General features: G+C 35.4%; 1 protein-coding gene across 1 annotated transcript in view; it reads right to left on the bottom strand.

Moving 5' to 3' along the window:
* The window catches only part of CDH9 (cadherin 9), a 67099-nt gene extending 42480 nt beyond the window's left edge, over positions 1 to 24619 (bottom strand). The window contains exons 1-2 of the mRNA XM_055800866.1: positions 24311 to 24619; positions 551 to 845 (exon numbers count right to left, since the gene is read on the bottom strand). Coding sequence (XP_055656841.1) covers positions 551 to 845; positions 24311 to 24541 — 526 coding nt within the window. The 5' untranslated portion in view covers positions 24542 to 24619. The remainder of the gene's footprint in view (positions 1 to 550; positions 846 to 24310) is intronic.
* Positions 24620 to 27896: the final 3277 nt, after the last annotated feature.

Raw genomic sequence — 27896 nt, 5'->3', positions numbered from 1 at the left:
AAACCTCAACAGCAAAAACTACTAATATTGATACCAAAGAGAAAACATAATTAAAAAACCCAAAATAAATCAAAACAAACACCACATCAAGTAAATATTTAGGTATTTATAAGAACATATTTTGCATCATTTTGATACATTAATTGTTTTACATACTTATGTGCTTAAATTTGTTTCTAAAGGTACAGAAATGTTTGGTAAATTAGACTTTACACATACAAAGAGGATACATTTTATGCAAGTGATAATCTTAGCTGTGGCAAAACTATGTAGTAACTGGTAAGACAAGCATATATGCAACATTCCTTGATGGTTCCAGTGGGCTTAAAAGAGTAATGAGTAGCTTATAGTGTGGAAAAAGGATTAAAAAGTGGATGAAGATGAAAGAAATAAATAAAAGCAGAAACCAATCATTTATGATACATTACTTGCAAGAAAAATTGTTCCATGGATATTCACAGAAGCTAGTATTAAGTGCCTCTAGTAATAAAATATGTTCAAATCAACTCAAACCCTTTTATATTTTATGTAAGGATAAGTTTTTACCTACCAACTCCAGACATCTCCGGAATACTGGCGATGTACATGTCCTTGGTGAATTTTGGCTCATTGTCATTGATATCGTGGATTTTAATGATAAATTCAGACTCTGGCTCCACTTGTCTTCCTGTTTTTCTGTCTATAGCCTTGGCACGTAGCACATACAGGGACTTTTCTTCTCTGTCCAATTTCTTTGCAGCATGAATATCTCCTGTATTTTCATCTATAATGAACAGACTGCCAGCCCCATCTCCTGTTAATATGTATTTTAAATTTCCATCTCCTTTATCTTGGTCAGTGTGTAGCTTCAGGGAGGTAGAAAAGAAGAATTTTATAAATACATGCATTGTAATTACAGACCAAATCATTCAGCATATATGAGTAAGTCTGTACAATCTTGACTATCATTGAGGTCAGTTGTGGTTATCTTCTGTTTCACTGTTGGTAAAATAAATTGCAAGTTTGAGATTTAGTGATATACAAAAAATAGCTTTAATAAAACTCATAAGGACACAGGGCAAGGTAGAAAATATTGGAGTAGTGCTTAAAATGACTAACTTAAACCAAGAAAAGACATCTCTTTGAATAACCTGTCCAGAAATCACCAGAAGTCTCCTTTTTGAAGATGATGGGTCTAGAATCCCCAAGTTTCTATTTGCAAAAAAATACTTGTCTTCCCATTTATTGATTGATGGTAAGGTAACAAGTTACCTTGTAAAAATGTAGAAGAAATGGGTTTTAAGGATTATAGCTTCTGAACTTCCCAAACTCACCTACAAAGGTTCTGATTTAACCAATTTGTGTTTCTAGTTATATTCTTTTTTTCCCCTCTTTTTATTTTATTTCTTCAGGAACATCTTAAGTCAGTTAATTACTTACTTCCTTCTAGTCCTCTTTACACAGGAGAAATAATTTTCAAGAACACCAGGAGGTAAATTTTCAAAGCATTGCGTGGTGTTTAACAGTCCTTTTCCTACTACATCTCTTCATGAGTGTTCAAAACTCTGTCCCTGTGAACTTAGGCACTGATTAATTTGCCTTATAGCACCATTATGAAAAAGAACCTAATACCAAAGTCGAAGCAAGCCATTGAAGCTAACCCAGCCACTAGGAATTCTCACATAGCACTCTTTTTTAGAAGTTTATTCCTCTAATTTCATTTACAGGGACCCACAGTACCTTTTTTATGAGCATCTGTAGTATATATTCTTCAGATATATGCTTACAGTCACATCTGGCCACAGATCAGTGACCTGAGTGGTTTTTAAATGGGGACAGAAATAATCTTATCCCAGCATTTTTTTTTTTATTTCTCAGAGTAGAAAAATATAGTATGACATCCACCTGAGAAAATATTATTCAGTATCAGTAAAGGTATTACTCTAGATGGACACTATGGCCAGACAAGTTATTATATGCTGCCACTTTCCTTGTTTCCTTGTTTCTGTATTCCAGTATTTATGTCCATATTTCATAGCTGAGCCATTGCATCTTTTTATTACTCCATTTGTATGAAGCCGGGTTGGGGTGGATTTTCTTAAATTCCTTCACTTTGATTTTTTCTCTAGTTTAACACTGTAGCCTAACACTAGTCACCCAATGCAATCTGATTATTGTTACAGTCTTCTGACTCTAGAAGAGGATTAACTGGATTAGATAATTGTCCAAAGAGTTTTAGCACCTAATATATTCAGTGCATATCTGTAATATCTGTGAAAATTCTTAAGGATTCTATACAATGGTTTGAAAGAATTATATGCAACATGCACACAGCACCCAAAAAAAAATCCTTGTAACTTGCCAACTCTACAGGTAATACAGAGAAAATAAATTTAAATATTGTATGGGTATTTTGACACAGAATACGGAGAAATGTGTAATCAATATACAAAGTTCATTCAAAATATTTGAATCTTGTTTACATATTTGATTCTTCGTTTCAGGAAAAAAAAAAAACCAGACTTATTTTGTATGTTGAGTACAAAATACAGTGTATTTCTTTTAGTCAGATGATCCTGGCTTGTGCCACACAGGACAATTTCCTATCCCTACAAATCAGCACACGTTCATTCTTGTGGAGAATATTCCTCATCTTGTGAAATAAATATAGCTTTGTCCTTTTTATTTGAGGTAGTAGGTTTTTGAAATATGCTTAATAAGAATCAGATCTCAGGACTAATGACTAGCACCTGAGCCCAGTTTTCTCATGAAGACAGGCCAGCTTCTTTTTGAGTCTTTAAAATGTCAAATACCTGTTACAATGTCCTGTGTTGTTACTTGCCCCCTTAACATCCTCAGCCATCCAGCCGGGGGAGTAGCCAGGGCAAGAGCCATGTCTGGAAACTCAGTGAGGGATTAATCCCATGGGTCAGGAGAAGTGAAATCACTTAACATAAGGCATTAGGGAGGTTGGAGCCTCCGTGAAGCTAATATTCTCAACACAATACAAGGAAGTACTCGATTCTCACATAATAAGTTGTCACTGAATAATCAGTAATTTGTTAAACTGTTTATAGTACCAACATTAGTCATGTAACTGCTTACATTAGAAATGTAAATTCTCAGATGTTGAGTAGCTGCACATTCTGCCTGTATTTATGAAGTTCTTGTATTTTTGAAGTAATTTCCATCAGTTTCCCTAGGGCTTTTGTATTTTTCCTGCATGTGTATATACTCCAACACTTATTTAACTTACTTATTATTATATGAATTAAACTGGACTCTGGCCTAAAGGTATTATCTCCATCCACCTGCCTGGCAGACTGCAAAGGAAGAGACTTACAGGAGCCCTGGTTTTTAATCATCAGGACTGCTATGCATGGGAAGAATGGGACATGTCCAGAGACACTGGAAGTTTCCCACTTTAAAAAAAAGTAGACATTACTGAAACAAAATACTACACAGTTCTGAAATGGAAAATAATAAAAAGAAGGGGGTAGGGGTAGAATTAAATTTTTATATTGTTTGTCTTGATTTAGAACAGAAAAAAATATCTTAGTTTAAGTAGGAAAATATTGTATACATGAAATTTTATCGGAAATAATAAGTAGATAATTTGCATTTATTGGAAGTTATATCTGGAATGTTATTTTAATATAATTTTAGTTGAAAGTGTGGTGGTAATGTAATTCATATTTGAAGACCTGCTAAATTCTTTTCCCAGGCAGTTCTGCTACCTATAGAATCTGTCAGACACTAAACTGAATTAAAGTTTGCCCTTTACTTGCAAAGGTTGCAAATTTTGCTATTTGAAATTTTTTATTCCTGCAAACTCTTTCTAAGTTTGGAGAGCTGGTCATCTGCTGAAAAGAGGTCCTATATACCAAAAGAAGGCAGATGCAGAAGTGTAGCAGAGATCTGGGCTGTGAATGTAAATGTTAGCTTGCCAACCTTATTTTGATTGCTCATAAGAGCAGCTCTGCTGGTAATCCAGGGTTGATAATGGGGTCTTGAAATGGGGTGATGACGAACAAGTAGTAGGAGCAATGATCTTTTTTGTGCTAATGGGTGGTTCTGGAAAAAAAATCACATCTGTCTGTTGCCATTCCCTTACCCTGCTCCTCAACTATACATAGATCCTTGAACAACAGGTTAATTTATTCTATCTTTTTGGTCAAACCATCTCCAAAGATGTAAGGTAACTCAAACTGTTACAGGTATTTTAAGCTTCCTACTTATCTCATGTTTCTGTCAAATGATAAACAGAGTTTTAAAGCATGATAAATATGGGAATAGAATGTGATTTCCTAAATATGAAGAGTTTCACCTCCTATTGCCAACTTACTATAAGAAGATCACTTGAAGTACAGTTGCAAACTACCACTTATTTGAACTGTAACAATTTCTAATTCCTATGTATGTTTTGTTTTGCACTTTGTATTCAAGGAATCTTCATTAATCTGGGAAGTAATTTTGCAACAACAGTTTGTGAAAAAATGGGACCTTTTCGTATTCAAGAATAAATAAATAAAGTGAAACATTATCCAGCATCTTACAGAAACAGCATACTAGTTGTGTAAAAAAGAACAATCAAACCATTCTCTCACTATATTGGAGTTACATGATTAGGAAAAATGCTTTTAATTTATGAGACACAGTAACTCCCCATGAGATTGTAGATGTTTATGCAAAACAGATGAAGATAGGAACATACACATTTGTATAAAGAAACTGCAATTTAATTTTGATCAATCTGTATTGTGTTTCTCTATGACTGGTAATCTTCCATAAACTGCTTAGATATTTTGAATTTATAATGTAAACGATGATTTCATCTTTTGAAATTTTAATTGTTCTACAAAGAGCCTACAGAAAATTACCTAAAGAAAATCACGTCCAAACATGTGGTGTGTTATGAGTTTACAAAATATCATGGCCTTTATTCACAAACACCAAGGAACAGGAGTACAATTTTTTTCTACATCCTAGAAATTTTAATTAGTAAACTGTTTTGTTTTGGTTTAAATTAGGAAACTTCACGTGTGTGAAGGAGGCTCAGATATTCAAACTGGAAAAATAGTATTCATACATTTGATCCAAGGTAATCTTTGACTGCTGTGATTTCCCTCTACATTTTACAGATTCAACAGGTACAGGGAGGGCCACCATTTACTGTCAGCAGAAAGTCATTCCTATTGAAATATTTGGTTTGTTTTACTCTACGTGATCCTTTGTCTCTATTTGTGGTGGGGTAGGTTAGCAAGCAAAACCTCTATATGGGTGGAAAATGAACCTGTCAAATGTATCCTTTCTCATATCAAAAATTGTTCTGTAATTTCTGTGAAGAGCTGGCAGGTCAGAGGACAGTCATGAAATACTTTGATAAAAGTAAGCAAACAAACAAACCAACCTCCCTCCCATATCAGATAATAAGTTACTCAGTATATAGTGGCCACACTGATAACGAATGTCATCCTTATTCCATTCAATACCTAGTATCAATTCATCTGAAACATGTTGGAATGAAGACATAACTTAGAAGATGCACTGCTTGGTATCTTGATTTCTTAATATTCTTTTGAACACATTTCTTTTTCTATAGTCTTCTATACACATTCACAACGCAACTTTTCCTGAGGATCATCAGAGAAGACATTGGTAATGGTTATGAGAGTGATAATTAGCTATTTCTGTAACAATGTATGCCTTATAAATATGGACATACTTATAAAATGCTCTCTCAATCTTTTTTCTGTATTTACATAGGAAAAGTGTGCATCTCTAATCAGCCTTTATATCCAGTTCTGTGAAACTGAATTTTTATGTGATGTGATAATTGAGACCTTGATGTTCTGAAAAGAAATCTTGACATAAATTTACATGGGTCCCTGTTACTGCAATTTCCAATAAGTAAGTGAGTAGGCAAACAACAGATTATCTCAAAGTTCTCCAGCATAATTCTATTTCCTCTAAATTAAGTACCCTGCTCCTTTACCTTATGCTTCACCCTCATGTGGCACTCAATATATATCGTATTATTTGAATATGCATTCTTAGTATGTCCAAGTCTAATCCATAACTTCTCTCAAAAGTGCTATTATTATACACAGTGGAGACGGTATCAGCATTCTTTGGAGGGAAAATATATCTCATAAATTATCAAGTTCAGGGATTGGTATAGAATGCAAAATATGAAGAAAAATTGGAAAAAAATTACCTTAGAAAACAGTTCCTCTAAGGCCCATGTTTAAAAGTATTCGACTTTTTCTTCTGAGTTCAGCTTTAATTAACTAAATTTCCTGAAAACTGTGCAGGTGATCTGGTTCTCCACGCTTTGTAATTAAGAGTAACTCTTTTCAGGTTAAGCAGACATATAATCAATAGAAGCAGGGAAAATCAATGGACACAGTTAAAAAATTATATAGACATATGAATGAATTTTCTCCATTTAGAAGCAAGAAATTGCCAGATTTCATTTAGAGTTCCTTTTATTTGCAATTCCTTTCTATACAACTATTGTTGCAGAAGAAAGGGGGGAAAAAGAGCAAGATGAGCTACTTAAGACTAGCAAGATTGTTAGGAATAAATACAGTGAAAACATTTATTTAGTTACCTAAATCCAGAAAAGAGGTATGATGTCTCTTGTGGAGGGGGATAAGGGAGAAGGAAGGATGAAGACACGTCAAGGAGAAGGTAGATTGATGTTTACTTTGTAGTAGGTACTGTACTAATGCTTACAACTTGGTTTAAAATATGCCTCTGTATCACAGTATAGAAAAAGAGCTATTACAGATTTCTTACCTCCACTGCCTCCACCCACACAGTTGTTTCCAGGGAGGAATCCTGATATCCCATGGCCATCCTATCTCAGCCCCTATTTGTCTGTAAATACCCTGTATAAAGTGTGAACAATGCTCTTTCCTTCCTTTTTAAGTGAAGATATGTTGGGGTGGGGTCAAATTATCTCTTTTCAGTGTCACTAAATTGGTACATATGTTAGTGGGAGAGGAAGACGATGCTGATTTCCATATTGTTGTGGTGAAACTGCTGCCAGAACACAAGCAAGCCTCTTCAAGAGTATGTCCAGGGTGCTGGATTGTATGGAGCTGCAATCACCGTTAGAATGCAGATGCACATGGTGGGGACAAAGGCCACAAATACAGACTTCTATAGTCAGATATTTTATTTTTTTTTTTAAGTTGTGTCATAAACTTATCAGATAGGCATTATTAATATATGACCTGGAGAACAAGTGAATTCATGGGCATACCCAGGCCCAGGCTCAAACACCTGAAACTCTAAACTCACTAAAATCCTGGTCACACATTATAAAGAACAAAGGTTTTAATCTGTCTCAACTGTTTTTATTTGCTCTCCTCAAACCTTGACAGGGAAGAATGGGAGCAAGATGCAAAACTGAGTTTTTTCTTGGCATGGAGAAGTGGTTCTGGGTCCCACAGGTCAGGTATAGCTATGGTGTGATACCTTTCTTCCTGTGTTCACTGTCAAAAACATTGCCCTTTATATTGTGCAGTACTTGCACTTGGGTGTTCATCCTTACTTGCTAGTTACTGTTGTGTATAAGTAGAAGAAAGGAAGTTCTTTGAGCAAAAGTCCTACAAATTACATTAGAGAATTTTAATGTCCTTACAGTATTTTTTAAATTCATCCTGTAGTATTGTGAAGGTATTTTCATAGTGTCTGTAAATTCGCTATGCTAATCTTAATTCCTCTTTCATATTATAGTTGCATAAATCAATTTCTAAGGTGGCTACTGCAATCTTCTCTGTTATTCCTTTCCATCTTCACCACTAAAGTTAGATTGTGTTTATATTTACAGAAAACACTGAAAATGCTAATGGTAAATCTTACGTTTGTTGATGCCTGTATACGTATTTTAGATGTTTAGAGCAGTACCCTGTTACAAAATCTCTGCTAATTTTGGCTGGAATAGGGTTTTGTTTTAGTATGTGCAATTCAAAGGTCTTTCTTGAAGGAGGACATTAGGGTTTGCTTGCTGGGATTTTTTTCTGCCAGTTGCTGAGGGCATAACTTTAAAACATAAAGTGTAAATGGTGCTAGTTATTTTGGTTTGAGGCATTATAAGTCAGCAGGAGAAACTGGAAGCTACAAAAGACACAGATTATTTTTTATCCCCTGTGAAAATGAAAGCTGAACCAAGAGTTACATTGGGACTGTCTTTTTACACTAAATATATTTCTATTTAAGGTTTTGCTGAAGCATAATGCAGCTATTCGAACACATCTATGTTCTTTTTATGTTTCATGTGCAATTTATGCTTCAGATGGAAAACTTTGTCACCCACCCCCACCCCCCACCCCCCTCAAATGCTGTATGTTCAGCCTCTTAGGTCGTGGTACAGTTAAGGTGTTTTCCACAAGGCTAGTCACAACTTTGCCTTCACTACGAAGTCTTTTTCTTCCATAACATTGCTTTCTTTATTGCTTAAGGCAAAAGTCTCAAACCATGTATAACTTCAGATTGAAAAAACTTTTCATAAATTTAACATAATGAAGCATTATAATAGTAGTTTGACAGCTATAAAATGTTGGGGTTTACCTGTAATATATCCCAACCTACTGACTCTGGGAAATGTACAAGGAAACCGTGATAGACTGTACATGGCATAAACGATCATTGACAGTGTCATTAACTGTCAGATTTAGTATGATTCTTTCAAATGTGCTTATATCTTCCTAAATATAAAAGCAATAAGCATAAATAGTAAGGACTGGGAAGGAACAGGAAAGCATGAGCTATTCCCAAGTAAGAGGAGAGAACGTGATTTCTGTACTTTTAGGATTCCTCAAATTTCTTTTCATCACAGTTTCTAGCTAAAGCCTAGGAACTTTACATGCATAATACAGGAAAACACAAGTTCATGTGTATGTCACATTTACAAATCCATGTGCCTATTTACATCAAATTTCTTTTCATATATGGTGATTGTACTATGCTATTTATTCTGAAGCTGTGGCATAGAAAAGGATTGAGTTTTCCAAGTCTGCCCAATAGGTATTAAATCATAAATTGATTTGACCCCAGGAAACTTGACTGTAATTATCACTCTAAGCTTACTCCAAGTAAATAAGGTTATGCATATAGAGATGGGAAAGAAGATAGTATTTGCAAAGGAGGATGGATGAGTATTACCTAGAACAAAATTAATTAATATAAAAATTGAAAGAAATGAGCTTGAAATAAGAGCTTGTGGCATCCTAGCCATCCCTAAAATCTCACGGAAAACACATTGAGTGCTAGTGGCAGGTAAGATATCAACCGGTGTCCCCACTGTATGATTTCAGACCTTTGTGAGATTTACAGCAGCTAGGATAGAGCACCACCAGCAGCTCCGCCAGTATTCTCCTTGATTTGCATTTGAACTAATTAAAAACGCTAAAGATATCTTAATAACTGCAGTAGTTCTTCAATGTGGATTGCAGTAGCACTATCTGCATTGCTTTAATTTTCTATTTATGTGTGTTTAATCAAAAGTTTTATGTATGTGCTAAATGGCAATGTGTTTACCTGACTTGAATTTGTGACATCAGCACAAACTTAATTAAACAACCAAACTCAGTGTGTGATGGTAACCTAAGTGACTGTATATTAAACAAGGCAAATGACATTTACTTTTCTTATCTCCTGTTTTCCAGCATCTGGTTCTTGTGTTCAGCTGCCTATTGTTACAAATTCTCTAGAGAATGACATTGTGAAAAACACTGCTGACATCAGCTGCAGGTGCTGATTTTGACTTAGTAGGTAAGGGTAAATCTGGTTTTAATTCAGGCAAGGTTCAGCAAAATTCTTAGTCTTTTGGTTCTGTTGAGACAAACACAATACAGGGAAAATAATTCCCTCCACCTACATCTCCCCATACCTAGGAGGTTGTCCTGGAAACCAGAGCTGTTTGCTCAAGTGCCTCCTTCCTATGCATACTTTCTACATTTCCTGTGCCCTATATGCTAGGTTGTAGACAAATCTGGAGAACTGGTTGCAATCTTTCTTCTGCACAAAGAATTGGATTTCAGAGCACATAGAATTTCTTTGTTTGCTCTTCTCTCTCTGTTCTCCAGATCAACAGCTGAGTTGCAGGTTTTCAGCCCGATGAAAAGAAACAAACGCTTCTTTTATGGTTTGCCATACCCTGTCATTTGGCTGTTCCATAAAATGAGATAGAGGTTTACAGGAAGTTACTATAAGTCATCAGTTATATCCACAGGTCAGAAATTATCACATCATAACTTCAAGCACTGTCATTTTAATCAATCCCTGGAACAACTGGTAAATCCATCATTATTTTAAAGGCCTCACAATAAGAATTGGTTTTTCTCTCACCAGAAACTTCTGAGTGAAATCTGTCTCTGTGTGTGATATCTTTTGCTGTTTCAGAGGCACTCAAACTGTGCTGCAGTTCCAAAAGATCTGCACAGAGATAGGCAGGAATAAAAGCTCTGGCCCTGGAAACATGAGTTTGTCATATGGATGAATTGTCCCTTACCCTCCACAGAACTAATTGATCTGGGCTCAGCTCTAGGCTAGTAAGCATATAAGAAATATTCTAGCAGGGGAGACCAACAGTTTGTCTACCCAAGTACTTTATCTCAGAGGCAATAGGAGATGCTGTTTTGAGAGAGCGTGCAGGTCTGACCACTGTGATTTTTGCTTCTTTTACACTCACCTCCCCGCCAGCCCCAACATCTGCAACTGTCAGATTAGAATAGGGATGCTAGAGGGACCTACGGAGGGGGGTCTTTTTGTTTTTATTTGGTTCGGTTTATGAATCTGATGTCTGAACTTATTTAGTTACCCCTTGACCAACTGTAGATAAGTACTGCGTTGACTGAAGTTATACTGAACTGACCAATGTTATACTGTTTCCATTTCTGAGTCTCTCACAATGATCTGAAGAACACATCAATAATAGGAGAATTTACTACTTTTAATTACAATTTTTTGTCTCTATATACATATGTATATATGTATACATATATGTGTACTTGTAGACAGGTGTCTACAAATCAAGATAATATTTTTTCAGCAAGTCATACAGCACAATTCAAGAGTAATAGAATAAAACGTCAAGATGTGTGGCAATATGATCAAAGAGTCTTTTTTGGCCTAAGATATGTAAACAGGCTTCCAGGTTTGTAGCACCAAACAAACAAAAACAGACTGTATGCTTGCTGACTCGAAGCAGATCCCAAAATGTGCATTTTTCCTTTACCGTTCAACTATATGTTGTTTCTAGAAATATTAAAAATATTTTTATTATCCTAAATCATATTTACTTGTGCATGAATATATTTCAAACCCCAAAATGATGATTCTGAGTTACATACTTATTTGTCCACAATAATGCCTACCACAAAGCTTCAAATCACAATTTTAAAAGGCATATTTTTCGTAAGATCCTGGTTTGCAAAATGATAAGCTAAATATTTTGTGGACACTGTACACTCCTCACAAGAAATAATCTGTCCATTCCCCAATAGTCGTTTTGGTATATGGTTATTAAACGGTGACTTTTTAAATACCTTACCTGTTTATCTAAAACAAAACTTTCAAATGAACAGTAGGTAAGATCATTGCTTGACTTAAAGCATCACCAAGGTCTTTTGCTACTGCTTATTTATTGGCAAAGTTCCCCAAGCAAAAAGGAAAAACACAGTATTATTGCTGTTTCTCTACTTTGCAGACTGTATTGGAAATGTAAACTCCTAACAACTGAAGGGTGCTCAGTGGAAGTATACTGTAGCATTATCTATCTCATACTTTCTTCAGTCTGAATGAAATCCCCCTGTCCTGTGCCTGTTCCCAGACACATAGGTGCATGCCCAACACTTGATAAAATCTGAGAAGGAGATTCTCAAAGGTAGGTATATCAAAGCATAAGGTCTGAAATCAGATCGGGGTATAATAAGCACCAAGCCTTGAATCTTTCTTGCGATAATGTAGCTTCCTGAGTGAAGCTGTTGTTTCAAGAAGAGTATGCTGAAAACCAGCAGTTAGGAAAGAAGTATTTAGGGTCATTGTTTTGCTTCTTCTTAGTTGTCACTGATTTTATATTTATTGAAATTTGCATTACCTACTTGTATGTTTTTTCTAAATCTTGTTTCAAAATACCACCTGTGAAAGGCAATCACTGTAATGATAGCAAAGACAAGATGGTGGCTGGAAGAGTTATCAAAACAACTTCATTACTTTCCTGGCACAACAGAACTTGATAAGTGTAATGCCATTTGGAAGGGACCTGAGATGGGCTTCAGGTTCTGCATAAACCACAGGCCGATTGCACCTGTCTGATTAAGCACACTGTGGCTTGGAGGAGAGCCAGGATAAGGCTGCCTGAGGCTTCAAATGAAAACTCCATGAAAGAGAAGTAGTGCCTAGAGAAGCCACAGCATAAGGCCCAAAAGAAGCACAAAGCCCTGCAGACCAACAGTGTTGCTTCGTTGAGGTATGTTTAATTTAATAGCTGAATCTGCAAGCTGATCAGATGGAGTGAGATTAATCTGGAGATGTCAGACAATGCAGGAGTAATTTAACAGGGATTTTTTATTTATTTATTTATTCTCAGAGCAAATATTAACAAAAGGGAAGTACAGCAGGAGGTGCATAAAGGATGAGTTAAACTAATGTTAGTTTAACAGCATGGATAGTCAGAGCATTTGCGTCTGGTTAAAGCAGATAAAAATCTGAATGCAGCAATGTTAATTTTGTATTAATTTTATGAAAAAAATAAAAATTTGCTGAAATCCGTTTTTGCCTAAAGAATTACTCTGTACTTTGGAGAAGCACACAAAGTAAAATTTATTATCTTGCTAATTATCCTATAACTTCATCTGAAGTCAATGTTGAACACAGTCTTGTTGACCATTTGGAGATAAGTTTTATGACAGAACTTGAGATTTTGCTAATTTTAAAAATAAGGGATCAGGACCGCTCTTTTTCCAAATGGTTTTCACTCTTGATGTGTGCTGTCCTTTCTGCGCTGATCTTTTCAAATAGATAAGCTTTACCATTACGCTGAATTTGTCCCTGTGCAATAGCTATGCAGTGCTGCATCTAACTGTTGTCATTGACTGGCTCTGTGACCTCAAATCACTGTTTCAGCAACTTTGCTGCAGTTTTCTCCTCGGAAGAATACATATTATGACATTGCCTGCCTCACATTAGGTACTGTCAACTTTATATAAAATACTTTGATATATTTCATTGAATGGTACTTACATAAGTGGAGATTATTATTATTAATCATAGCATCATCATTATAAGGTTTATTTATCCTTTTCTCTTTTATCCTCATCAAAAAGATCAACTTAAATCTTTTCTTTATCCTGAAGAGAAAACAATGAGTTTTATACATATACATAAATACACACATACATATTCTCAGCTTTTTAGAAGCACAACATTATTTTAAACTGTGAGGGTTTTTTGTTGTTTCTTTTTCTCATACACACTTTGAAGTTAGACCAGATTTAGCCACCTGAAGTACAAAGGCAATTAATTGCAGTACCGCTAATAGAATGAAAACAGAATGGGTCATTCCTGTTTCCCTCCATTAGCAGTATTTTTGAAGGACTAAAGATTTTCTTCTGGGGTAGGTTCACATTTTGCACTTTGCTTCATGCCTTTCTGAATGTGATTCTAAATATTTCATATGGAATGGGTGAGAATCAGACTGTGATCTTTTCCACGTTGCAATTACTAGCCTGTACAAAGATTAATGTATTTCCATGTTTTGTGAAACTCAGAGGGACAGTTAAAAAAACTGTAATGATTTATTTTGATTTCTTGCAACAATGTCTCTTCTATTTACTTCAGCAACAATATATACAGAAATACCTGCTTCCATGCCAAACTGCTCTTTACATTAATTTTATTGTTCACACCTTTTGTTTATATCTAATTAATATAGTTTCAAAATTATCATTGTTATTTCTTTTAGTCACTTGTGTTACATAGAATGTTCAGTAACTTTGCCTTTTTTTTTTTTCAGATTATTGATCTAAAGGTTCTTTAGTCTCAACAATTGAATGTAGATGCTGCAGTGGTAGAGAGACAAGGTAAGCAAATACTTTCTGTATTTTATTTTTCAATTTTTAATTCAGTCCTATTAGTCAACTACCTGACCCAGTTATATTTGAAAAATTAATGCTCTGATACCTCATGGTATTTGACAGTATTTATTCATCACAAATGCTTATTAAAAAGAAAAATGTGCTTACTTCTACAATTCCTGTAAGACTGAACTATCAGAAATACACCATTTTTAAAGCTTGCATCAGTAGTTGCAGCAGTGTAATATAGTAGTGTTAAGTCCACATAAGCTGCATAGCAAGTTGCATAACACGTTGTAAAACAGAACTTTTTTGTAAAAGCCAAATTTGTTCTCAGTATTTAGAAACTAAATCTATTTCAGCTTTTAAGTAGAAATAAGTTAGCAGCAGCTAAAAGTTCCAGGGACAGAAATGGTTACAGGTGATAACTAGATTCACAAGTTTTAAATTACATGAATGTATTTTATGTGTGCTTGACTAGAAGTATAACATTATCCCGCTTATTACTTCTGTGTTTGTAATTTCTATGCCTTAGGAAAAGTCAAAGTAGTCATTGATATCACAAATTCAAGCACTGTTCACCAGGGAGGTAGCTATTAAATATTTAGGTTTTGGGGTTTTTTTCCTTCTTTTCATAGTGTGCCCTGGTAACTTACTAAACCAAATACTTCCAAACCATGCTTTCAGTCTAATGGCTGATTCATGGCTATGATTTCATGATATTCCAGAGCTTTTTTGTAATACGATGTGAGAACAACTGACACATAGACATTTTCTGAGGAAAAGCTTAATTAGTTAAGTGTTGGCAATTGCATTTTACAGATGGAAAAAATAAAGCAAAATTCACATAAAGCAAACATCCAATCAAATTTTATTAATAATTATGTCCAGCATCATCAATTTATGGCAGGGTTTGGGTCAAAATTTTGTTCTTGTAGACGAATCAACCATTCCAAAGACCTCTGATATTTTGTTAAGAGTTATAAACTTAAATACAGATAAATTGATGTCATTTATCCCTAGGTTCCCTCTATGGAAATGGAGAATACATAAAAGCAATTTATTTTCAATTAAGGCTAAACCAAATTTAATATCATCAGCCTGTTTGTAGTTTCCTCACATTCACAATTTGACAAAACTGGTATAATGGCTTCCATCTGAAATAGGCATACCTGTTCCTGAAATGTGATGCAAGATAGGGGGAATTTGTAACTTCTGAAATGTTCACGGAGGCTGGAATGCTACCTAACTTTTTTTATTACACACTTCTGTGTAAAAACAGAAAAGAAAGATTTCAGCAGAGTTTCTTGACCATAGATTGATATAAGAGAGAGCAGAAGTTAGCCAGTGTGATTGTGTTGCTACGGCAAGGATTTAACCATAATTATGTATTTCTATTACTGATGTGAGATCACAGATTACTCTTTTGATTGATACTCAGCATAGTGTTAAATTGACTGCATTGTCTAGACCAATATATTTCTCAGTTTCTTGAAGGCTGAAATGTGTGATGATTCCTGCAATGGACAGAATTTGATGTATCAGACACATACAGGAAGAAAAGACTTGCTGTTCTTGACAGTTGCTTGTTGACAGCTTCTCTCTTTGTCTTCAAGGTGAGTACTCATAAGCCTTTCTCCAACAGTCAAGATGTTGCACAATACCAGCCTCTGATGCAGTCAAATTGCCCTTTCTAAGCAGTCGCATATTGATTTGCTCTGATGGGGTTTGCACTCTTTTTATCACCAGGCTGGCAAGTACCAGTAAACCACAATAGACTCAAAACACTTCGCCTCTTCAGAATCACTCCCATAATGTAATCAATGCAGTAAATACACAACATCATGAAAAGTATCTTGTGAATCACATTTTCTTCACCTTCCCACCTTTTCATGCACAATAAATAATTGCCTGATAACAGATGAAGATAGGTCTGTAGATTGCCACTACTCTAATCTTCTCTTCTCACAGGCTTAAAGCTGCAAGGCAGACAAATACCACCTTATGAAGTTGTAATAAGAAGATTGGGCTATCCTATGAATAATAATTACCTATTGTGGCAGGTTCTTGAGCCAGCCAGGTCTTTGAGGTAGACCTACTTAGATGTTTTTGCATAAGAAACTTACTGAGACCAAGAGGCTTTTAAACTCAGAAAAGCCAGTTTTTATTAAAATGAAAATGGTATTTCAGATGGAGACTGAAAATTAAAACTGGTGACAGAAGAGAACTCCATTCTCCATGCCTACCATGTCTTTAAATTATGTGGTTTTACTTTGAGCCTTGGTTTTCATTAGTTTGTCAACACCCTCAATCCTAGCAGACTTCCCGTGGAGACCTCTCCCGTGCAGGCACAGGCACCCATTACTGTTGTCCTGGCCTGAGCACATTTGGGAGATGCCCGGAGAAGTGGACCTATTAGTAAGCAAAGAGCAAACATTGTAGTGAACAGTCAGCTAGACTCCACATAGTAGCCTTTGCTGCTATGTTGGGTATCGGGTGAACATATTTTTTCCACACCTGACAGGCGAAGCATGGAGGGAGAGAGGTGAAAGAATTGGGGAATTATTATTGTTTGGTATTATGATTGAATTGTCTTATGTTGGCTTTGGCATCAAAGGTAGCTAGTAATTTTTCAGATGCCTATATTCGTGCTATGGATGAAGTTTTTGCTTAGCTTTGCTAAATTCTCAAAAATTATCTTGCAAATTCTCCTTTTTACATTATGCTCAAAGGCTTTCTAAAGGCACATAGTTGGCAGCCTTTTGCTTTTTTCTTTTAACTTGAAAATCATTACATACTAGATGTTCTGTCCTGGGAGAGGACTGGATGAGAGGGGAAGGAAAAAGGGAAAGGAAAGAGTTTAGAATAAACAGTTAGGATTTCCTCGTTTCTTATGTCTTTGGGTTTATTCTTGGTTTAGTTTTGTTTTACACAAGCAATTTGGCTGATTTAGCACTTGAACTTGAAAAACACACACAGAATCCTTGAAAACAGAACAGAAAAAGACTAAAAGGGATAATCTTTGCCATCATCCTGGCTCCAGGTAGGATCAGTGTGGACTTTCTGGCATGTGATTTTTTAGTTTGTCATGAAAACCTCCAGTATTGAGATAATCCTGTCTCTCTGAGTGATCTTTACCTAGTACTTCAGTGTGTTGATTATATTTAAAATCAGGTTTTTTTTCTAATATTGAATGCAAATCAGCCTTATGACAGTATGAACCCAACTTCTTGCCCTGAACATAAGAACTTGAAAATATTTCTTTAGCAGTCTTTTTATGTAGTTGAAGAAACAGAAGCTGTCAGATCTCATGACAGCTGCTCTATCTGTACCAAACAATGCCAACTCACTCTTGTTATTCATGCATTTGAAGTCTCTGATCATTGCAGGTTTTTTTCAGAAATTATTCTTACTCTGTGAAATATGATATCCAAATTTGCTTGCAAAATTCTAACTCAGGCCTATCATTGCAATGTAACATTCAGGACAGTTTGTATTTAAACTGTTTATACTTGGGTTATGCATGATGTGATTAGATCTCTTCACTATTTTTGAAACTGCAATTAAAAATGTATTTAGGTTGTCAGAAATGAGCTTCTGTCCTTTCTTCAAAGGAAAACAGTCCCATTATTTTTGGAAGATGTAGGATTTTTCTTTCACTGTTTTCTTCCCTGGCTCTCCAGGTTTCTTTTAAAAGTAGCAATCAAATTTTATTGAAAACTTTGGGGGTTGCTATTTTTTGACAAAAATAAGGTGTACTTCCAACAATTTTTCAATATGTTTTATTTTTGAAACCTTCATAAAATGAATTATTTTTGAACAAGTAAGGCTATGGATCTTCATTAGTATTTGTAGTTGTTATGAATATAACTGGAGACAGGGCCTTGTAGCTTTTTTTTAACCTTTTATTTCTAGGTTTGCCTGTTTCCAGTTTAGTTTTATTTTGGGGGATTCATCTGCCTAGAGATATGGCTGCTTGAAATGTTTGTTGAAAAAAATGTGCTAGCTGACAAATGCAATGTAAATGGAGAGAATGTGTTAATTTATTAATTTTGGAATCAAATAGGTTTTCCATTTCTGATTTTTTTAAATATTAGTCAGACTCTTTTTTCTTATTTCTTTGATCTTTTCTGTCCTTACAGCTTTTTTCCCTTTTGTTTTGATACATCATTATTTCTGCAGTATTCATTCAAAGACAAGCAAAAACTTGGAGTCTGAGAAAGGAAAGACAAAAGGAGGAGACTCAGGAGACCCCACTGATTTTTCTTCTTTTATTTAATGTGAAATACTTATTTTACTTTAAGAGCACAGAGTCTAAAGAAAATATATTATTAAGTCTTCTTCAAAAGCTGTGTTTTAAAAGATAGCTTTGGGGTATAGTGCATGCTAGATGGAATATGTTAAGAATGTGATGACATCTTCCCCCAGCTGAATCACACTTTTAAATGATTGTATGTCAACAACGTATGATTGTTTATGATTTTGTTGTTTTTTTCAAAACGTATCATACTGCTAAGTCAAAAAATGTCATAGAAACATGCTGGTTTTAGCAGCATTTAGATGTTGTACTGAATGCAACAGTTTTTCCAATAAGACAAGTGGGATGCATCTGTAACAAAGTGGTTAGCATACTTGAAACACAAAAGAATAGTGCACCTGTATGTTCTCTCATTCTAAGAACAGGCAGCTCTTAAACTGACTCTTTGGAGGGAAAATAACAAATGCTGGAAAGGTATCCTTATGGATTAATTGCATAGCTTGATTAAGGCATGAGTGAAAAAGTAAGTTCTGTCACATACTTTAAAGGCAGGATTAAGATAAAATTCAGTACCTAAAGAAAAAAATACTAGGTAATTAATAAAAAAATATTTTGGCGGTGTGAAACATTATGCTTCAGGATGCAGAAACTCAGGTTACTACAGAGTGTGGCCCATCAGTGGGTCACCCATTTTGGCCTTAAATTTCTGCCTCCCAAACTGGTCAGAGTGGAGGCTGAGAATGGCCAAGGCCTTGGCAACATATTGAGAGGACATGGATGAACCGGAATAAGACTAAGTAAGTAAGAGTAAGGGCTTCACTGATCCCGTTTTCTGAGTTCCCTGCTGCTTTGCATATTGAAAGGAAGCCTACTCTGGGCTTCTGTGGTGTATCTAGGGCAGCAAATGAAGTAATGTGAAATAATATTTTCAGGCATTAATACATTTTCAGTCTCTATTTACAAGGAAATACTATCCAAGTCCATTAAGCAAGGAAAAACAAAAACAAACCAAAAACCACAGACAGTATAATGGGGCAGTTGAGTGAAGTTTTGTATTAAATGACAGCAAGTCTGGTGAGGCTGGCAGTTCAGTGAGACTTCTTGACTCGTTACATGAAGTTCTTTGGTCTTGAATCTCTCTTTTCTTTTAAGCCAGACTGCACTTATAAGGCAACCTCACTTGTAGATGTCTGAATATTTGTAAGTGAAAACTACAAGAAATAATGGTTACATTTAAATATATGTTGTATCCCACTCCCCTGAAAAAGAAAACAAAACGCACACATTCCCCCCCCCCCCAACCCCCAAACAAAACAACCCACCCTCTGAATATTTTTATTTTCACTTTATGTATCTTAATAAGGCACTGAGGCAGATGTCATGAATCAAACTCACTGCTTAACTGGAGGTAGAACCGAGATTTTTCTTCAGTTTGCATCCAATTTAAATGATACTTATGACATGCAAAGCCTAGTTCATTTATTTTTATGGAAGTTATTAAACAGAAAGTTATTCATGGAGCAGCTAATTCTAAGCAGTGCCAGTTCTTTTTAATTTGATTTTGTATTTCCCCCCTTAATATAAAAAAAGTTTGCAGGTAGCATACAAAATTGTTGTTGTTTGTTTATTGTTTTTGGATTCCGGGATATGACAGGTGTTTGATTGCACCGTTTAGCATTGGATCTAACATACATTGCATGGAACTTCACACATTATCTGCCATTCAAGATTAGCCTTTGGTTAGCGAAGTGCCTGTTTGATATAGGGAGAGACTAGCTTTTATGTAAAAAATCTAATTGGGTGACTTAAAGGAGGGAAAAACCTCTTTTTTTGTGTGTCCCCATTTCTAAATAACTTATCCAATACCCACTGAAGGGGCATCACTTGTGCAAAATGCCAAATATCCCACCCCTAACTCCAGTCCTTACAAAATATCCCTAGGAGGGATCAAAATCAGCAACCGTTTTGGAAAATGCAGTCTTTTACGACTTAAGTATATTGTTGCAAAGCATAAAAGACTGCATTTTCCAAAACGGTTGCTGATATTGATGTCTTTGGATTGCTGGTTTAGAACATGAGTAAATTTGTTAGAAATTTCTCATAGAAGATCAGTGGTTTAGATTTTATTTCTTAGGTTCTGCATGGGACTTACAGTTAGTCGCAGCTGAGAAGCTGGATCTATGGCCCCTCCCTAGCAAAAGAAAAGGAGATCCCAGAAACCAAGGAATGCCACAGTGACATATACAGTCAGGTATTACATGTATTTTCTCAAACACTTTATGTTCCACAAAAAATTGCCAGTTGTTTCTTTTCCTTTAAAAAGAATCTTCTCTCATACATTTGACTTGGGATGTTGTATTGTAATCTATTCCCTGCCCCTCCCTGTGAATTTTTAGTGGGCAGAATGAGTTTTACAGTTCCCCTCCCTACATCCTCTGAAAATTCCTCCAGTCTGAAAGTTCCTCACATCAACGATCTCACTGAGATACTCAACATTCATACAAAGCAACAAATATCTTGAAAGAATGCGGTCATTTGTTTTAGATATTTATTTTTTTTCTTGGCCAGATTTTCAAACAAGGCTCTGTGATACTGTTTTAATATAAATTCCTTTGTTCATCAAACAATACTGTCTATTTCTGCTAAGTGCATTAGATGCACTTACTGGTCTCCATTTTATGTCGCCTATCATCACTGCCACTATCTTTGTCTAAAAACTATCTACAATTAGGAACATAAGTTCTGTTCTAGCTGTTCAGAGTTGATTAACACCACGTTATCCCTGTAAGGAGTTTGGGAGCCATGCACCAGGTTTGTGTGGAGCTGGGTTTTTCATCTACCTTACCAGTACACAAATTTTCTTTTTCAGTTACTTCTTGTCGCAGGGTGAAGCCTACCCACAAGCACCTCACAGATAAATGAGACCGTGATTGCATCTGCCAGCTCTAACTGTTTAGATTAGTCTGGTATGTGCATGCAAGAAACAAAAAAAGCAGGAATGATGGAGCTGTTAACCACTTTCTTTGAAGACATTTGGGAAGGAGACCAGAGGGCAAGAGTAAGGCTGGTAGCAAGGGTAACAACTGCTACTTGGCTTTAGATATGGGGAAAGATATCATCAAGGAATTAGTAAGGCCATTGACTGCTGACAATCTGATTTTGAAAAGCACTACTTGAGATGAGAACACCTCAGATATGAGGAAGAAACTCCTCCCTCCAGGGACCTGTGACACAAGTGGTGCCTAAGCACAAGGCAGAAATGCCCTCTCAGGGGCCAGACTGCCGCCAGGACTTGGGCAGTCCAGCAGTCAAAGCAAGCGTCCGGTTCCCTCGGGTCCCTGCTGCTGGTCTGAACTGTGCTGGGGGACTGAGCGCTGGGAGTGAGAGCTGTGTGGATGTCACAGAATAGTTCTCCATCCCATGTGCCCATGCTTCTTAATAAATAAATTTTATCCCATTATGTCATACTGAGTCACCCTAGCCCACTGCCAGTAGCAGAATGCAATCATAACAAAATAAAGCATCAACAAAGTAGCATCACTAACAAAACATGAAGAATGACCTAACAGATTAAAGCTGTTTGCAAATTGAACTAGACTGGGAAATCTACTTTTTAGTATTATGGCTATGATCCTTCAGAAGCTGATTAACTGATAAAGTTTCTCATTTCGGTTCATTTAGTTTTTAGTATAACATTTATTATTCTACCCCAGTAATCCATCTGCCTGTGCATATCCATATTAAAAAGGGATTGGATAAGAATACTTGCTATGAACTAGTCCCCATGGGTTGGAATAAAAATGTTCTCTCCACACTACCAGTTTGCTAATTATCATCACTTTGAGCAGGAGAATACTAAACCTGAGATGCAAGCATTTCTCAGAATAATATTGTTCAAAAAAGTTGTGCATGGGGTTTTTTTTTATTATTATTAAAAAAAAAAAAAGAAAAAAAAATCCTTATAGCAGCTCCCTCTTGGTGTATCACATGTACCCAGGATAATTTGAACTAACTCAAATACATTTACTGTGTTTTTATACCACTGAGGAAAGAACTATGATCGTTTTGACATGTTATAAACTGTTCTAAAGTTAGTGCAACCACATGGAGTTTATCACCTCAATCCAACTCCATGTCTTTGGAACATGGGGTATATTTGGGGTGATTTCCATCTGTTTAGAGAATCAGTAGCAGCAACCTCTCCCTCAGGGCCGATGTATGATATTTTGCAGTCAAATGTGAAAAATCTCAACATGTTATCTGAGTTGTGAGAAATGAATCATCTCAAATCCAGCTGCTGTGCAGCAATTTGTTTTCCTTCCTGGACTTAGCTCTATGGTAGTAAGGTTCATTGGCTTCTGGTTAGTTTGGAGTAAGTACAGAGTAAGTTTGCATCTGTTGCAACGTACTGCATAGGCATTCCTTGTGTGAAACAGAGACGGTGATGACAGTTTTGATGTAAGCTTAATTTATTTGAGGTTGAGAATGACATAGGTAGGTTGGAGTCCATTCATCTCTAGCAGTGGATATATAGTGGAATTGAAACTGGAATCAACTCTTATGTTTGACACTTGCCTTTTATGACAGCTTTCTATTACTACAAAAAAAAAAAAAAAAGTCTGTGCATCTAGGTAGAACTTACCGCTATGGAGATAGATAGTATTGTGTACCTTATCAAATGTTTTCCTTGCAAGCTTGATCAATCCTAAAAGATACTTCTAACCAATTTTTTTTTAGAAATCTGTCTATGCAGTTTGTTCACTCTTTTCTAGAGATCCCTTTGCCTGAAACAAACCTTCCTAATTTACACACTGATAAACAGATCTAGCAATAGGATTGTTTCCTCTCATGTTATTTCCAGTACTGCAAGTCAGAATTAATTTCACTGAAAACAGAATTTTATGGGTGTAGTATTGGTATAAACAAGGTCAGAATAAATCAAGTTCATAGTTACCATGGTTGGCTTCTTTGACGTTTGTTTCTTAATAGACAAAGATGATTTCCATATTTGCTAGATGATTATGCCTCCAATGACCAGAGATATTACCAAATGTTGAAAACATTTTGAGGTCTTTGAATTTAAAATGTCTCAATCCATTTGGTGGTTAGGCGCCAGAAAGTGAGAGAACTATCTGTCAATCCAAGCTAGTGACAGCATTGTAGTGAGTGACAGAATATGGAATGGACATTTATTAACTTAAGATAGTAAGATAAAATTTTCCTTAGTTTGTAGGTCATTCTGGGTGGTTGCTGTGTGTACACTAGTTCTCTATCAAGATTGTTTATTTATACCAGAGCAGAAGGCAGAGCTATGGACGGTGAGACACCAAAAAGGGCTAAAAATCTGGAAATCTTTGAGTTGTGTCTTATCAGAAAAAAAATAGGACTGCAGACAGGTGGAATTCAGAGATGCTGTTGTCAGCAATAACTGATACAGATAGGTCTCAAAGAATGGAATCTTTCAAGCCATTAAGTAAAGATCTCAGCTTATTGCAGAAATTATGAAAACCAGGGTGTTTTTTTTCCTCTTCAAACACTATCTATACATGTATATTTTGCATAGAGAGCAATTTTCTTATTAATAAATAGAATTCTGTATTTCACTTGAGGAGGTACACATCCCAGTATACTGGTAAATGCCATGAGGTACATGAATGAAAGCATAACTTCTCTATTCCCTTATCTAATATTTGTGTTTAACAGTTGAAAATTGGAAATTATTTAGTGATAAAACTTGCAGGGGCATATGTAATAGGAAATTTGAACATTTTAGTCTAAACATTTTTCTATTTATTGTCACTAAAGTACTTCATTTCTCTCATAACTTTGGACAATCATGGAAGGAAGCCTCAGGTGGTCCCTGGTATTCTTTTTTTGACTTAAATGAGAAATTGGGACAATTGTTGTATGAAAGGCAAAACAACTATATAGAAGGAGGGAAAATACTGAGGGTGTCAGATACATCACCTCTAAACACAAGACTTACCTTACCCACATATTGAGTGTCTGGACCTGTGTACTCCTCCAGCAAGAAAAATTGATTCCACATCCAACCACGCTTGGTGCGGTGCAGTGTTTTTCCATCATTCTTTGACAATCCTGTTATCCTTTCATTGTATGAGTGCTTGTTAGTCCTTTTTGGGGGTGGCATCATATGAATCACATGAAACATACAGCTCCAAAGCAAAACTGTCAAGAAGGAGTAAGTCCTCATCATTTACAGAAAAGCTGTTAGTCTCCACTCCTCTAAAATTCACCAGAACAATTTTGTCAAATGTTATATTCCTCTTGTAAGTAGGACCTAGGGGATAGAGAAAAGTATTTGAGTTAAGTTGCAATAATTTTGTTTCCCTAAGGCCTCGGTCTGAGGGAAACAGGAATACCAATAGCCTAGTGATCATGACAATGACCCACGGAAATTACACATAACTATAAGAATATTTCAGAGAGTTTTAAGTCAAGTTCTTTATTGTCTTGCTTATCTTCTTCTATTTTACTCTCTTACACTCTATATAGACATTAATTTAAAACACAATCTAAGTAAAACACTTTTTCATCTGAAAACTTTAGCTACCAGCAGCATCCTGACACAATGAAGCAGCCCAAATAGTAAAAAACCTTCAGCCTAATCACTCCTAGCTCAGCCTCTCTTGCTATCTGTTTGGAATTGCCTGCAAACCTGAATTTTCTGTTCCTTCATAATTAATGGAACCTCTTTTTCCCCTTTGCTAGCCCCTAATTATCCAGAGGATCTGCTTCTGTTTCTGCACAAAGGAAATCATAATATAAGATGAAATTTAAAGATGCTTTCAACAGATTCCTTAAGAAAGAGAAAGTACTTATCTAATAAGCTTTGGTTCATAGGAATCCTGTTAGGGTTAACAAAATCCTGCATTTATGACAGACTTGTGCCTTTGGAATGTCTTTTATTTTTTCCCCTCCTGAATGAATGGAAATTTTCATGATATGGATTCTTATTCTTACTATTATTTTTCTTATATTGGTACTGATGTTTTGTGTAGAAGTTTGTAAAGAGTATTTAATCATATTTTTTTAAAAAAAAAACACCTCATACTCTATTTAGCAGTACAGCTGAGGTGCCTTATGTCCCAGTCTTTGCCATGACCTGGATTTCTTGTCAAGCCTGTTTTTACTTTAGGTTATCTTTAGCTGAGCTGTCCTTGTATATTACAGAAAGTATAGGAAAATAATTCATCATCAAAAGTATTATTTATTTTAGGAATCCTAGCCTATGAGCAGTGACAGTAGCATGAAGTCACAACACCCAGACATTTTAGAGTACTGAAATATTGAAATTTAAAAAAAAACATACATACCTATCCTCATTTCTGCCACAACCCATCATTACTAGCAGTTACTTGCACTTTGGGTTTTTTTAGGGGAAGGGAAAGGAGTCTTTTTTCTGTATGGAAAGATATATTTTTTTTAAATAAGATGTTTTTTGTGAAAATTATTAGTCACTTGAGAAACAAAACTGTTTAACGGAAAACATTGTGTGAATTCTACTCTAAAAGCTTTAATGATTAAACTAATAGAATATTGCTCTTGTGTGAAGTTTTCCTTAAAATTACGATATTCTGTATGGTCTCAGGATATTAGCTAGCAATCCTGAAGGAGGATCAAAGTCTTAGTATCTTAGCAACTTCAAACAGAGTTTTAGCTGAGCAAGACGTGAAGGCTTGGAATATTTATCACTTTCTAACATCATGTTCAAAACCAAAAAGAAAACAATTTCATAGGTGTCAAATTTATGCAGAAGATCATGTATATAATGCTGGAAAACTCTTGTTTTCTTATAGTTTATTTTAATTGAAGAATCAAAGCACAAAGTAAATTAATTCTATTTGCATCAAATAATAAATGTACATAGATCCTGACATAAATTAATGGATATATTTACTTTGAATTCTTGCTTTCTCCCTTGTAATGCTCAGTATGTTCCAGCTAAGTGCAGAGGGGCAAAGGGGAGCTCTCCTGTGTCTAATTTAATATCAGTAAATTTTGATGTCGACTGGAAAATACATCACATACATGATGATTTTGCCTTGTGATTGAAATTTACTGGATATAGATCAAACGAAAAAAAAAAAAATCTCAGCTAACCTTTTATCCATCTTTAAATTTAATGACTCTAGTTCCCTGTACAATATAGATGGAAGTAGTTTTTACCACTAAATAAAACTATTTATCAATGTAGTGTATAAGACATGATCATTCCAGATCCTCAAATCCAGCCTACTGTACCCTCTGAGGCAGATTGCAGGACCTTTTCAGACATTTATAATTAGAACCTGGTTAAGATATTGTAAAATGAAAGTAAACAGCAACAGGAAGTACTTTTTAAAATACTCTACTCAAAAGGCAGATTATCAAGTTTGTTCGGTAGCTCTGAAGTCTCTTTTCTTGAGATACTCTTACTTGATGTGTCTTCAAACAGTCCTCTTTCATAGCTGCATTACAGCACTTTTTGTTGGACTGTATTCAAGAATTCATCTTATATACATTCTGAATAATAACATATTCAGATATTCATATTGATCAAATTTTGGATTTGATTGCTTTTGCTTTGTATATGAGTGATGTTTTGCTACTCAACTATTCTGATAAATGTTATGGTTTCATATATTTAAGGTTATGACTTATTTATCTAATTTCTTGGAACACATCAGCTCTTCTACATTAAAATAAAACAAACCACAAATCCCTGAAAACTACACATGTATTTGGAAAAAAAATAACAAATAATGGATTTATGAAACTTGAAAATCCTAAAAATATATTGTACAAATTCTCTAAGACTTGGAAGACTGCTGTGAAAAGTAAGTTATCCAAAAATGTCAAAGAGTTTAAATTTTCTCTTAAAATGACATTATTTTAAAACTTAGACAAATCTAACGGTTGATTTATTCTGGTTCAGTTTTACCTTGTTTTGAAACAAGGGGACAGATAGGGGACATCAATATATTTTCATTTCGCCATTTGAAAATGTGTGATTACATGTTCAGTTTTGCGATAATTTCAAATGGAAATAAATTTTCAAATTTTAAATGTTTCCCTTCTGCTTTTTCAAAACTACACAATTTAAATTTTCTGACATTGCCTTCATTCCTTTCTGTCTTAACACTATTTGCTACACTAATTCAAATGGGTAAGTTGTTTATACTACTCTTTTCTTGGTACTCAAAGATATACTTCAAGGTAGTCATTGGCTTATGCATTTTGTCTGATAGTCAGCTGTTTGAATGGGTCAGGAGTTTAACCTACTCATAATCAGAGAAGGACAATGGTGACCAAAGTAGCTTTGTGGCAGACATTAGACTGAGATAAATCCACAGCTGAATCTGCTCCTGGCAGTATAACAAAGAGCATAACCATGCCAGTCCAAGAGATATGCCACTGGCTCACAAACAGTGAGAAAGACTCTCTAGGACCATCTTACTTTGCAGTCTGCAAATAAAAGTCATGTTCAGTAGACAGAAGGTGTACTTTAATACTGAAACAAACGGTTCTGGTGTAGTCTTGAAAAGCAAGAAGAGCCAGCTGTTCAAAGG

This window comes from Falco peregrinus, chromosome 3 (assembly GCF_023634155.1).
Source record: "Falco peregrinus isolate bFalPer1 chromosome 3, bFalPer1.pri, whole genome shotgun sequence".
NCBI lineage: Eukaryota > Metazoa > Chordata > Aves > Falconiformes > Falconidae > Falco > Falco peregrinus.
This window is presented reverse-complemented; position numbering and strand designations above follow the sequence as displayed.